Source organism: Erythrolamprus reginae, chromosome Z, assembly GCF_031021105.1.
Source record: "Erythrolamprus reginae isolate rEryReg1 chromosome Z, rEryReg1.hap1, whole genome shotgun sequence".
Lineage (NCBI taxonomy): Eukaryota > Metazoa > Chordata > Lepidosauria > Squamata > Dipsadidae > Erythrolamprus > Erythrolamprus reginae.
Genome location: NC_091963.1, coordinates 54,863,252 through 54,877,401, shown reverse-complemented (window position 1 = coordinate 54,877,401; position 14,150 = coordinate 54,863,252). Strand labels below are relative to the sequence as shown.

The 14,150-nt window shown below is 37.5% G+C and overlaps 1 protein-coding gene across 1 annotated transcript; it reads left to right on the top strand.

Annotated features, from left to right (window-relative positions):
- Positions 1-4,791: 4,791 nt before the first annotated feature.
- On the top strand, positions 4,792-13,245 carry CMTM6 (CKLF like MARVEL transmembrane domain containing 6). The gene is made up of 4 exons (XM_070729354.1): positions 4,792-4,951; positions 11,294-11,470; positions 12,242-12,340; positions 13,072-13,245. The coding sequence occupies exons 1-4, from the start codon at positions 4,823-4,825 to the stop codon at positions 13,243-13,245; spliced, it is 579 nt and encodes a 192-aa protein (XP_070585455.1). The 5' UTR covers positions 4,792-4,822.
- Positions 13,246-14,150: the final 905 nt, after the last annotated feature.

Sequence of the window (14,150 nt, the reverse complement as noted above, 5' to 3'; positions counted from 1 at the left end):
ATCATTGCATAAAACCTTGAAGGCCTCCATCCTTTCCCCACATGCTCTGCTATCAATGGGACCCACAAACATGAAGTCATCCAAATAGTGTCCTACCGATTTGGACCCAGTCTCTGCCTCATGGGCCGTCTCCAGGAAGGTACTGAATCTCTCAAACAGGGAGCACAACACAGAGCACCCAATGGGGAGTGCCCTGTCCATGAAAAACCCACCATCAAATGTGAAATCCAGCAGGTCAAAATCAGCCAGATGAACCGGCAGCAAACGGAATGCTGACTTAATGTCTCACTTCCCCAGCATTGTCCCTTTACCACAATCTCTCACTATCCTAACTGCAATATCAAACATGGTGTATCTCACAGAGCAAAGCTCCTCGGGTATGTGATCATTGACTGAATCCCTCAGCGGGGAGGACAAATGTTGAATGAGTCTAAACTCCAAAGGGGGACACTCATAGGGAGTCGAGGGGGGCCCCTGAAAAGGTCCCACCACCCGACCCTCCATCACTTCTCTTGTATCTTCTTCCGCACCACCTCCTCCATCCCTATGACCAATCTCAAACTCCTTGATGTAAAGGCTCTCCTGGGCCCCTGATATGGTATCCTAAAGCACTCAGAGGAACCTGTCAACAAAAACACCAACAATTTCCTTAGTCTAAAACCGTGAAGTCTGTCCCAGAGCCTGTCAAGCTTAATAGCAGTTGGCCCCCTTACCTTGAGCGCCTCCCAGCTGGGACTTTGGAGAGTTGGTGTGACCCCAGCCTCTCCCATTTCCCTGGGCATGGTAACATGAGGTGGTAGGGTGCCTACCATTGCACAGGGCGCATGCACTGCACCCTTGAACAAGCTCCCTTTGCCCTGTACTCATATCAAATAGTAGAGAGATGAAACCTCTGCCCAGACCTAGGATGGGAGATGGTACAACAGTGATCGGACTCATTCAAGACAATGATGAATCTGCATACAGGTGAAAAATTGAATTATTAACCTTGTGAAATGACCAGAACAATCTGGAATTGAATACATTCAAAACCGGAGAAACCCACCCAAACTTCCACCTCTTACAATACTAGACAACACAGTATCTATATATAATATATATAGTTTACTATCTATATACAGTATCTATATATAGTAGAGACCTTCAAATTTCAAGGTTCAACTATATTGTAAGATCTAAAATGGACACCTAACATCAAAAACGTCATCAAAAAAGCACAACAAAGAATGTTCTTTCTGTGCCAACTCAGAAAGCTCAAACTGCCCAAGGAGCTACTGATACAGTTCTACAGAGATATTATTGAGTCTGTCATCTGCACCCTATAACTGTCTGGTTTATTTCTGCAATCCAACAATACAGACACAGGCTTCAGAGGCTAATTAGAACTGCAGAAAAAACAATTGCTGGCAACCTGACTTCCATTCAGGACCTGTGTACTGCACAAGTCAAAAAGAGGACTGTGAAAATATTTTCAGACACCTCACATCCTGGACACAAACTGCTTCAACTTCTACCCTCAAAACAACGCTATAGAGCACTGCACACCAGAACAATTAAACACAAGCACATTTTTTTCTCAAACACCATCACTATGCTAAACAAATAATTCCCTCAACACTGTTTATTTTAAATAGTAAACATTGTTTACTAAATCTGCACTACAATTAATCTTCCCATCATTCCCATCACCCATCTCCTCCCACTAATGACTGTACGCAGTATGACTGTAACTTCGTTGCTTGTATTCTTACAAGTTATATTGTCTAGTTCCTAATATGATTTGATTGCTTATTTGCATCCAGACTATTATTGTGTTGTATCTTATGATTCTTGACAAACCTATCTTTTCTTTTATGTACACTGAGAGCATATGCACCAAGACAAATTCCTTGTGTGTCCAATCACACTCGGCCAATAAAGAATTTTATTCTATTCTATTCTATTCTATTCACATTTTCAATTTTAATTAACAATTTCATTTTAAAAAGTAACAATCCCCAAATATAAGGGATTTTCTTTAAAAGCAAGTAAACAGAAATTTAGAACTAATTTTATGTAGTATCAACTAGAAATTTGGAGACTGAATTCTGGTCCTGTGTTGGGCACAAAACCAGATGGATGATCTTGGGCTAGTCACTTTCTTTCTTCCCTGAGAAAAGGCAATGGCAAACCACTTATGAAAAAAACTTGCCAAGAAAACTGCAGGGATCTGTCCAGGCAATTTCCAGAATTATTTGAAAGTTATTTATGTATTCATTAATTAGTTACTGATGTTAAATCTATTCCTGAGAAGTTGTAAGCACTCGGAAGCTTCCTTGCAACCTTCCAAAGTAAGTACCACTAGAGGGCAGGAATAGATAATAGATAAGTTTTAATACTTTATCTTCACACATAGCCACAGAAGAATTCTTTACAGAAGAATTACCCATGTAGCTGTAACCAATCTTTATATAACTTATTCTCAGAAATTATAAACAACCAAAGTACCCTTTTATTTATGTTTTAAATATGTTATTGCTAAATGTCATAAGTATTACTTGCATATTTCTTTTCAGACAGATCCCAATTTGCCACCAGAAAACTATTGCCATCTTTTTCATATAAATACAATCTGTACTTCATCTTATAAGACAAGCGTAGCTCAGATTACCATATATTGCACGGGGAAAAATCATATTAATTACTTAGACTCATACATTGTATGAAGTTTATTTTCAGCTTAGGACAATGTGTGAACAGAGCCATTGAAACTTAATGTATAAACTGTAATGTTACAGCTAATTCAATAAACTATTATTTAAAAATCCTGATTTAGCACAATATGTATTAAAACAATATTTAAATAGCTTGGAAGGTTTTCCCACTGCTTTATGGGCATAGTTATGGAATATTAATGATAAAACCTCATTGTAGAATACCTTTCTTTAGCTTTAGAGATATTAAATAATCCTATACTCTACATCTATATTTACCTGACAATGAATCACACTGCAGTTCAATGGAGTATGCTTTGAATAAAAATATGTAGTTAAGTCACTGTAGTATGTCTGAATGACTAACAAATAAAACTCTGTTCACTCTCAGTGCTGTAAGGAATTTATGGGAAATACAGCTTTAAAGATTAATATGACAAATTAAATTAAATCTGTAATTTTTAAAGTAATTATTAATAGTTGTTTGCCAGATACTACTATGTATACAAGAATTGTTTACTATCTATATACTTTTACTAATTAGAGAAGTGTTATACGTATTTCCATTCGTGCTTTAAAAAAACAAAGCAGCAGGGATGCGATATAATTATACAATGTAAAAAGAATAGCTTAGAAATTAAACTAAAATGGAAACATGAAGTGCTATATTTTAAATAAAGAACAATGGAACTATAGAGATGCATGAATAATATAAACATGTTCTTGATTGGAAATAATTCTGCATTAATTAATTGCATCTGTTATTCTGATTTTTCCAATGTTAACCAGTACAATAATAATCAGTACATAATGATTCTTGTTAAAGCAAATGTGTATTGATATTATATCTTTCCTAGTCATTTTCATAGTGAATATTAGACTCTTGTAAATGAACTACCCCTTAAAAGCTGTTTAAAATGCATTATTATTATTATTGCATTTTTCCAAGGCTGTAAACTTTTCAATCATATATGGATATTTCAAATGCTGAAAGGGGGATGAAAAATGGAAAGCCACTATAAAGTGCAATTTGTATGACCACAATAAAGAATTACTGTTTTTGTTAGTAATTTCTACAATAAGACTGTTTCTGCACCTTTAGACTTGTACAAAACGTTATTTACCCTAGTTCAGTGATGGCGAACCTATGGCAGGGGTGCCACAGGTGGCACGCAGAGCCATATAATAAATGAGGACCCAGATTGTGTGGGCAATATGCTGGTTCTGTTAAAAAGTGCTATTGCTAACAAGTTGTAAGCCGCCCTGAGTCTAAGGAGAAGGGCGGCATTAAAAAAATGAATGAATGAATGAATGAATGAATAAATGTCTGTTGGCACGTGAGTCATTACCCTAGCTCAGCTCCAATGTGCATGTGCGTGCTGACCACCTGATTTTTTGCTCACCTAGAGGCTGTGGGAGGGAATATTCGGCTTCTGGAGAGTCTCTGGGGGGGATGGGAAGGCATTTTTGCCTTGGAAAGGCAAAAAATGGGCCTACTGGGCCCACCAGAGTTTGGGGAATGGGTTGTTTCATTCCTCCAGAGGGCTTTGGGGGGGATATTTTCACCCGCCCCAGGTACTGAATTATGGATGTGGGCACTCGTGCATGCGCGATATCAGACACGCACACACTTTCAGCACCCAAGGGAAAAAAAGGTTTGCCATCACTGTCCTAGTTCTAAAAAAACTTTTAATAGAGGTGTGCCTTCAATTTCAACGACTATTCAACAAGATGATTAAAAATCCAGAAATTTACAAAATAGGAGTAAGGAGGGAGAGGGACAGTTCATCATCTTTCTCTGGGCAAACTGATGCTTCAGCGCTGTAAGCTTGTTGGGGAGCATCTGGCCCTGAGCCGAACTTTCTTGGACCTCCCTGCTGTTTTGATTGGATGGAAGGTTTTTTTCGGTGCTTTTTTTACCTTAACGCGCGGAGAAATTCAGGGCTATTCGCTCAGTTTGGAGGTAGATGTGCGATCCACGCCTCTGTCTCTTCTTCCTCCTCCTCCTCGAAGTTTGGTGCATCGTATCCAGAGGGCAGTTGGGATCCTCTGGGTTGGACCGCGACTCTTTTTCTTTCACTTTTTTTGCAGACCTTTCGTTCGTCTGACCGTTCTATTATTTCTTGCCCATGGAGAACAGAGTGCCGTTTTTCGAACAACCCGGGGCAATGGCCGAACCGAATAAATGGGCTTGCAAGGACCGCTGCACCCTCACGTACTTGAGCAACTGGCGACTATCCCTCAAGTTTGCGCAAGTGGTAAGTTGTTTTTTATAAATAGATAAGGGAAGAAGGAAACGAGCAGACGGCACAGTTCTTAAGCGTGGAATACTTCGAAATTTTATTTATTTTACATTTATTACTTATTTGCATTCTGCTTTTAATATTTTTACAAATATCTCAAAGCGGTAACCCACCTTCCTCCTTCTACTTTTCCCACAACGCTATGAGATGGGTTGAGTTGAGAGGGAGAGTGACTGACTCAAAAGTCCCTCAGCTGACTTGGGCCTCAACTCATGATGTTCTGTTCTAGCCTGATGCTTTAACGACTAGACCAAACTGGCCCTTTCGTGTCTTTTAAGCCGTCAGTAATTCTAGTGGAGCTCACTGTCTCACTACCGATGTTTACATGGGGGACCGGGGAGAGAAGGGAATACAGTACTATCCTATTGGCACCTCCTCGGATGTCTAACATGTGGATTGTAAAGCCGTAAAGTTGCCAACCTTTGTTCATCAGCTTCTGAGTAGCATGTTTCTGAGAATATGGTTTATTTTCTGGGTCATTTTTCTGTCGCTGGTATTACAGATCTGAAGCTGCTGTTCATGCGGCTCTGCGGCGGTTTTCACACCATTCTGAGAAGCTGCTCTAAAAAGTTATTGTAATTTCTGTCCGTACTATAAGCGGTATAGCTCGCTAAAGTTTAGAGCGGACTGCTTCTCGATTCTGGCAGTTTTTGCATGGAAATGGAGGAATTATCCGGTTACTTTCACTACGCCCCCTCCCCCTTAAAGATTGGAACAGAAGCAAGGTGATCTAGATTCGAGTTCTCACTTGATTCCGCTGCTTTCTGGTGAATTACTGACCAATTCATTTATTGACAGTATCATTACATTATGGTATCAAGTATGGTAACAGATGGTTTTCTAACATACTGTTCCTCTGTTTGCTTTTTGCAGTTTATGACTTCATAATTATATCTTTTATTTTGATATTAAAATAAAAAACCAGTATGGTGAAAAAACCATTGGTTTAAAAGCATTCCAATACCAAAATAGGGCTAACAAATGAATAAGCAGTTACCAGGATCTCATTCAAATGCCTTAAGTTTTCCAGCTAGAAATTGATTATGGGGAGGATTATGAACTCCTCTTTGGGAAGGAAGTGAAATCTTAATGGGGAAAAAACCAAGACTTGCTTAGCACTTACTTGATTAAGTCCATATAGAAAATTAATTATATAATATTTTGCTACAACTTTTCCCATCATTTATTAAACTTTAATATGATATCCTAGTACTGTTAGCAAATCATCTTCCACAGAGTTTTAGTACTTATTTATAGTACTTTATAGTACTTTTTTTAGTACTTATTTATAGTACTTAGTTTTAGAACTTTAGACTAGACATGTATGGTTTAAATTCATACAGATTTCATAACTAACTGGATATATAAATTTTGGTTTTCTCATTCCTGTTTTTGACATTCTTAATCAAATTTTGGCAGTCTTTTCAGAATTCATCTTACAATTGCACATAATAACCTAACTTATCAACATATTGTTTTTGTTAATATTTTCATGAAATAATCAAATCTTATGAGAATTTTATTATCTCGCACCCAAGTCTCTTTAGGAGAATGCTACAATCTTTAAATAAGTTTTTTAATTTGGTTTTTTAATTTAAATTTGGAAATCTGTAATTGATGTCTGGAGAAGTGGTAATAATATCTAGGTATAATATACAATGCCTAGGGAAGGTTAGCATGTAAAAATGACAGATATTTCATACTTTGCCTAAAAAGTCATACATTCTATAAAGTTTATAAGCAATCTATACAATGACAGCTTTTCATATAATGCCAGTAATAAAAATAATAGAGCTCTGCAATACTCAAGAAAAGTGTTTCAGAATGCACAAATGTGTGAACATAGCAGCTGCCTGTTATTTCTTAAACCACCTGTACAGACTTTGTAAAGACACAACTGTTTTAAAGAGTAGTAGCTAAATGCTATGTCATACATATACAACAGCTCAATTTCTGAAATAAACTTGAAACATTGCAGAGTCCTGGTAGTACTCTACCTGCTGACTCTGTCATCCACTCACTTGGTGAATACAATGGTACCTCTACTTACAAACTTAATTCGCTCCATGACCAGGTTCTTAAGTAGAAAAGTTTGTAAGAAGAAGCATTTTTTCCCCATAGAAATCATAGTTTCCCCAGGGAAACCAAAGGGAGGGTGGAGGCCCTGTTTCCTCCCAGGAGATTCCTAGGAGGCCTTCTCCCTACATTTTCTGGTTATAGTTTCGGAGGCTCGGGTTTGTAAGTAAAAAATGGTTCTTGAGAAAGAGAAAGAGACAAAAATAATCTTGAACGCCCAGTTCTTATCTAGAAAAGTTTGTAAGTAGAGGCGTTTGTAGGTACAGGTACCACTGTATTAGGCTGCATTCCTTGTTCTCTGATAATAATGTTTTATATTTATAATTATTATTGTGCAGATTTTTCTTCAGTTTTAACTATTTATGAACTTGGATGCTACCTAGAGTGGCTTCAGTCATTATCAATAATAAATGAATTAAATAAAGACAGCATTTGTGTGCTGACATTTTGCACGAATCATATCACTATAAACCAAAATCAGCAAAGTTTGGTAGCAATAGGGGTTGTGGATTTTCTTGCTAAGTACTTGTATTTCAATACATTGTTAAGATGACTGGCTTGGTGCAGTGTAACACTTCTTTGGCTGTTGTCTTCCGTAGTACCTTGTGGAACTTGGGGTACTGCCCTCTTTGCATAAGGACATCTAGGTTAGATGGCGAGATCTCTAGATTGCAGTCCTTAGTTTGTAGCTTGCAGTCTGAAGTGGAAAGATTGTCCCAGCCACGTGCTGTAATGCAGCCATGTGTGCAGCCTCCACTTCCACAGCGCCCCCCGAGGAGGAGGGCTGTGTGAACAACTGTTAGTTCAGGAAGATTGCGTGCAGTTGAGCAAAAACATAGCAATTTTGGTCTCTCTGTATCGAATTCCTATAATGTTCTTGCGGATTTAAATAGTAAGGATGTTGTAGATATTAGCAAGTCCCCTCAGGTGGAGAATGAGAGGATGTTCAAAGGGGAAGTTGTTATAAGTGAGGTGCATAGTGTCACCAAACCATCAATTGCAGTTAGTAGAAATAAAAAGAGGACACATTTTCTTGTGGGTGACTCAACTGTTAGAGGTGTTGATTTGGGACAGAGTAAGGATGTGGTGAAGGAGATGAGGTGTCTCCCAGGGGCCACTGCCAGCAGGGACAGGAGGCGGATTACAAACATTGTCAAGGCTGTGAGTAAAGGTAATAACGTTGATGTGGTGGTGCATCTTGGCACAAATGATTTGTCCCAGAGAAATGTTAATGTAGTAAAAAGAGATTTTCAATGTCTAAGTGTGGAGCTGGGTAAAATAACTGATTCAGTGACTTTCTCAGAGGTGTTACCGGTTTGTGGCCAAGAGGATAAAACAACGTGTATCAGAGAGTTTAATGTATGGTTAAGGCAGTGGTGTAAAGCTGAAGGTTTTGGCTATGTAAGTCATGATGTCAGTAGGTGGTCTAATAGGGAGTTGTTTAAGAGGGATGGTTTGAATCCATCATACAGAAGTACCCAGGTGCTCGGTGAGGAATTCAGAACTTTCTTGGACAGGCATTTAAACTAGGTAAAGGGGACAGAGATGTAACTGATGTGGGTGATTTCTGTCCCCGACCAATGAGGATAAATCAGTTTTTGGAAGCTTATGAAAAGGGAGCTGCAAATAAAATAGATGTAGTTGTGGATGATAAGGGGCAAACTAATAATGAAAATAATGTTGTTCGGGTAATGTGCACGAATGCTCGAAGCTTGAGCAACAAGCTCTGTGAGTTAATGGCCATAATATCTAGAGATAATTTGGATCTGGTTGCCATAACTGAGACATGGTTTAAGGATTCTAATGAATGGGAAATATCCATACCAGGATATACACTGTATAGGAAGGATACCAGGATATACACTGTATAGGATTGCTCATTGTGAGCAATCCTATAATGCAACCAAAGTATTGGATTTCAGAAAAACAATTTTTAATGCAATGGGGGAATATTTAGATAATGAATTAAAATGGCAGGAGCGAGCACCCAGTGGACTGTATTAAAAAAGGCCATCTTAAAAGCCACTGGTCTGTATGTAAGACAAATAACTAAAGGTAAAAGGAAGAAGAAACCGCTATGGTTTAGCAATGATGTAAGGGCTATAGTCAATGAAAAAAAGGCTGCCTATAGGAGGTATAAACAGTCTGGAAGTATAGCTGATAGGGAGGTGTATAAAATGAGACAGAAGGAGGCAAAACAGATAATATATGCTGCTAAAGCCTCAAAAGAGGAAGAAATTGCCAAATCTGTAAAGAAGGGGGATAAAACCTTCTTCAGATATATTAGTGATAAGAAGAAGAAAAACTGCGGCATCAGGAAGCTTAGTACCAGGAATAATACATGCATTAATGGGAATAAGGAGATCGTTGACCATTTCAATAGCTACTTCTGTTCAGTTTTCTCAAAAGACACCTTACAAAATAATACTATAGAGGGATATAGCATTGCTTCCAGCTGTACGGATTCAGCTCCAGTGATCTTAGAAGCCGATGTCTTAGAAGAACTTGAACGATTAAAGATAAATAAGGCAATGGGTCCAGATGGCATCCACCCCAGAGTTCTTAAAGAACTCAGATCTGTCATTGCTACCCCCCTGACTGATTTGTTTAACCAATCCTTGTTAACAGGAGAAGTTCCTGAGGATTGGAGAATGGCCAGTGTTGTGCCTATCCACAAGAAGGGCAGTAGAGAAGAAGCTGGTAACTACAGGCCAGTTAGCTTGACATCAGTGGTAGTTAAAATGATGGAGACTTTACTCAAAAAGTGGATAAATCAGCACCTAAAAAACAATAACTTATTGGACCCAAATCAGCATGGCTTTACTGAAGGCAAATCATGTCAGACTAATCTCATTGATTTCTTTGACTATGTCACAAAGGTGTTGGATGAAGGTGGTGCCGTGGATATTGCCTACCTGGACTTCAGCAAAGCCTTTGATACGGTTCCACATAAAGAGCTGATAGATAAATTAGTGAAGATTGGACTTAATCCCTGGATAGTTCAATGGATTTGCAGCTGGCTGAAGCATAGACATCAGAGAGTTATTGTTAGCGGCGAGTATTCTGAGCAGAGTCAGGTTACAAGCGGTGTGCCACAAGGGTCTGTTCTGGGTCCTATTCTTTTTAATATGTTTGTGAGTGACATAGGGGAAGGTTTGGTAGGGAAGGTTTGCCTATTTGCCGATGACTCTAAAGTGTGCAATAGGGTTGATATTCCTGGAGGCGTCTGTAATATGGTAAATGATTTAGCTTTACTAGATAAATGGTCAAAGCAATGGAAACTGCAGTTTAATGTTTCCAAATGTAAAATAATGCACTTGGGGAAAAGGAATCCTCAATCTGAGTATTGTATTGGCAGTTCTGTGTTAGCAAATACTTCAGAAGAAAAGGATTTAGGGGTAGTGATTTCTGACAGTCTCAAAATGGGTGAACAGTGCAGTCAGGCAGTAGGGAAAGCAAGTAGGATGCTTGGCTGCATAGCTAGAGGTATAACAAGCAGGAAGAGGGAGATTATGATCCCGCTATATAGAATGCTGGTGAGACCACATTTGGAATACTGTGTTCAGTTCTGGAGACCTCACCTACAAAAAGATATTGACAAAATTGAACGGGTCCAAAGACGGGCTACAAGAATGGTGGAAGGTCTTAAGCATAAAACGTATCAGGAAGGACTTAATGAACTCAATCTGTATAGTCTGGAGGACAGAAGGAAAAGGGGGGACATGATCGAAACATTTAAATATATTAAAGGGTTAAATAAGGTCCAGGAGGGAAGTGTTTTTAATAGGAAAGTGAACACAAGAACAAGGGGACACAATCTGAAGTTAGTTGGAAAGATCAAAAGCAACATGAGAAAATATTATTTTACTGAAAGAGTAGTAGATCCTTGGAACAAACTTCCAGCAGACGTGGTAGATAAATCCACAGTAACTGAATTTAAACATGCCTGGGATAAATATATATCCATCCTAAGATAAAATACAGAAAATAGTATAAGGGCAGACTAGATGGATAACTCAAGTCATTCAAACCTTGTTTAAATTTTGACATAATCTTGAATTCTCAATAAATGCAGAATCCTTTTCTTGAAACCTGAGATCTAAAGAAAACATTTATTTAAAAGAATGTGTCTTTTAAGATAAGAAAGAAGGAATTGTTACATAGAATTGAATCATCCAATAAATGACTGCTTGCTTAATCATTTTTTTTCTTTATCAACAGATGCTATCCTTCCTAGCCTTTATTGTTGAAGGAGCTGTGAAGAGAACCAACTCCTGTCCTGGACTTTACATCTTTGAGTTTATCAGTTGCAGTGCCTCTGTTTTAAGCATCTTAATCCTGGTTTTATACTGTACTGATGTTTATCAAAAGGCTGGAGAAGACAGAGTAACCTGTGTGGTAAAGAGGCATATTTTGGTTTTTGTAAAAAACTGGAAGCACACAATTTAATATGATCAACAAAGAAGAGTTTTGGTGACTCCATTGTAAAGATTTCAAACAACTGTCTTTCCTTCCATTTTTTTCATAACTTTGTAGCATCAAGACTAGACCTACAGAAGATTATTTTATTTTGCTTGTGAGGAATTGTTGATTTATTTGTTTCTAAGTTCAGCTTATCTCACATCCAGTAAAAAAGATACTCAGTGAAAAATGGGTGAGAGGTGATTTTAAGCTAGAGCAAATACATCATTATTTTAACTTTCCAACCAGCACAATGTGTTGGTTATTAATTTAGATTATAAAATTGTTATTTGAATATATGTACTCCTCATCTTATGAGTATGACTACAACTGAGCCCAAAATTTGTGTTACTAAACAAGTAACACTTTGTTAAGTGAATTTTGCTCCATTTTACAACCTATCTTGTCACAGTTAAGTGAATCATTGCAATTAGCAAACAAGTTAAATGAATCTGACTTCCCCATTGACTTTGCTGGTCAGAAAAAGTGATCACATGATTTGCCAAGCATCTAAATTTTGACCATATGATCATAAGGATAGTGCAATGGTTGTAAGCGTGCAAAACAGTCATAACAGTCACTTCTTTCATTTTAACTGAATGATCACTAAGCAAATTGTGGTCAGTTGAGAACTACCTGTAATTAATGTGATAGAAATGAAGGATTAAAGTGACATGTATGATACTTTTACTTTCTCTTCTTTTGTAGGATTTCTTTGTTGCTGCAATAGCAGGATTGCTGTTCTTCCTGGCTTCAATTATATTTACTGTAACTGCTGAGAAGCAACTGATTGAAAATACTGCAATTGTGAGTTCCTATTTGACAGATTGCTAGGATTGTTATTAAAGCAAGAAAGGACAAGTTACCGGTCCATTACGCTATTGTGCACACTAATAGAGTACTTAGCATTTAAATTTATCTTACTTTGTATAAAACATACAGTATCTTACCTTGTATAAAATTGGCACTATAAAATAATCTTCACCTGATTTAAAATGTAAATTTTCCCCATATAATATAAAACAACTTGCTATGTAAAATCAATGGAAATTCATTGGCCCTTTAATCTGATATTGCAGCAAGCAAAACTGTTTATTAGTCTTTTCCAATGATAATCAAGAAAGTCATCTGGTCTTTAGCACTCTGAGGGCATGAGCACTTTGCAATCATCAGATGACTGCAAGGAATATAAATCCTTTCTTTCCTTACCTGTCAATTAGAACTGAAGAAGCTTCTTGGATGCAAAATGAAATGTTTTCAAAGAGAAAAAAAAAATCAAAAGTTCAGTTGCTTTTTTGAAAAAGCCCCTTTGAGACAACCATAACTTAGATGATTGAGACTTTTGAGAAACTCTTTATCTACTTCCTTAAATTGGCTGTCATATGTGGTTCAAAATTATTTTATTAATTACAAACCATGAAATACATTTCAGGATTTTGCTGTTTCAAATATGTATGCATGCAGGGATTGTTTCTGTGTACATGCAAGCCAATATAATGGGATGATACATAAGTGATTGTGATTTTTTTATTCAACAGACATTAGGTTTCTGTGCAAGTACCTTATTTCTTGTGGATGCTGCACAAATAATCATGAAGTGTATTGTTGAAGCCAAACTGCTGGAGACCATCCCAACACTTTGCCACAATCGTCATGATTATCATGATCATGAAAGACGTGACATCGAGATGTTAAATAATCACCGGGTCTAAGCTAGAAACCACAATATCTTTTTAATGCATGCTGATCATAGTTGAAGAGATACTCTCCTTTAAGATATAAAGGAAATCTTCAACTTATAACCATTTGTTTAGTGATCATTCAAAATTACAACATCACTGAAAAAAAGTGACATATGATCTTTTCATATATGATTTTTGCAGCCTGCCCATGGTCATGTGATCAAAATTCTGGGCTGTATTTGTAATGCTTGAATGTGATTTCCTTTTCTGATCTTCAGATAAGCAAAATCAATAAGGAATTCATTCAACAATAGTGTTATTAATTTAACAACTACAATATTTCACTTAACAACTATGAGAAAAAGATCAAAATGGGATGAGGCTCACTTAACAACTATCTTACTTACTTATCAATGGAAGTTTGAGGCTCAACTGAGGTTGTAAGTTGAGGATTACTTATATCTAGATCATTGAATTTTATTTTAGCTTTCTACTTTTTAATCTACAATTCTTATTCAAGAAACTATACCTGTAATGGCAAGCCTCATGCGTGCCAGAGGTGGCAGGCAGAACCCTCTCTGTGAGCAGGTACACCATCACCAGCTGCTCTTCTGCTTTCTGCCATTCATACGCATGCCAGAACCCAGAAGAGAGCAGCTGGCTGGTGCTCATGTGCATCGGACCAGGTCTCTTCTGGGTTCCATTGCTCTGGGGTGTATGCACACACCAGCATCCAGTTCCATCAATCTGTGCCGAAAAGGTTAACCATCACTTCATCATTTCTGAATTTCTTAATGCTTGCACTCATTATATGTGTATGTGTGTATGTGTGTGTGTGAGTGCGCTCGCGTGTGTAATAAATGTGCAGGGTTCCTTTGAAGATAAAAAATTTATCTGAGATTGTTAAATTCTTGTGCAATAAATAGAAAGAATGA

Bases quoted from the DNA above. Each gene is read 5' to 3' on its own strand.
- CMTM6 (XM_070729354.1), top strand. From the start codon at position 4,823: ATGGAGAACAGAGTGCCGTTTTTCGAACAACCCGGGGCAATGGCCGAA. The intron at 4,952-11,293 runs GTAAGTTGTTTT...CTTTATCAACAG, and splicing joins CCCTCAAGTTTGCGCAAGTG to ATGCTATCCTTCCTAGCCTT. The intron at 12,341-13,071 runs GTGAGTTCCTAT...TTTATTCAACAG, and splicing joins TGATTGAAAATACTGCAATT to ACATTAGGTTTCTGTGCAAG.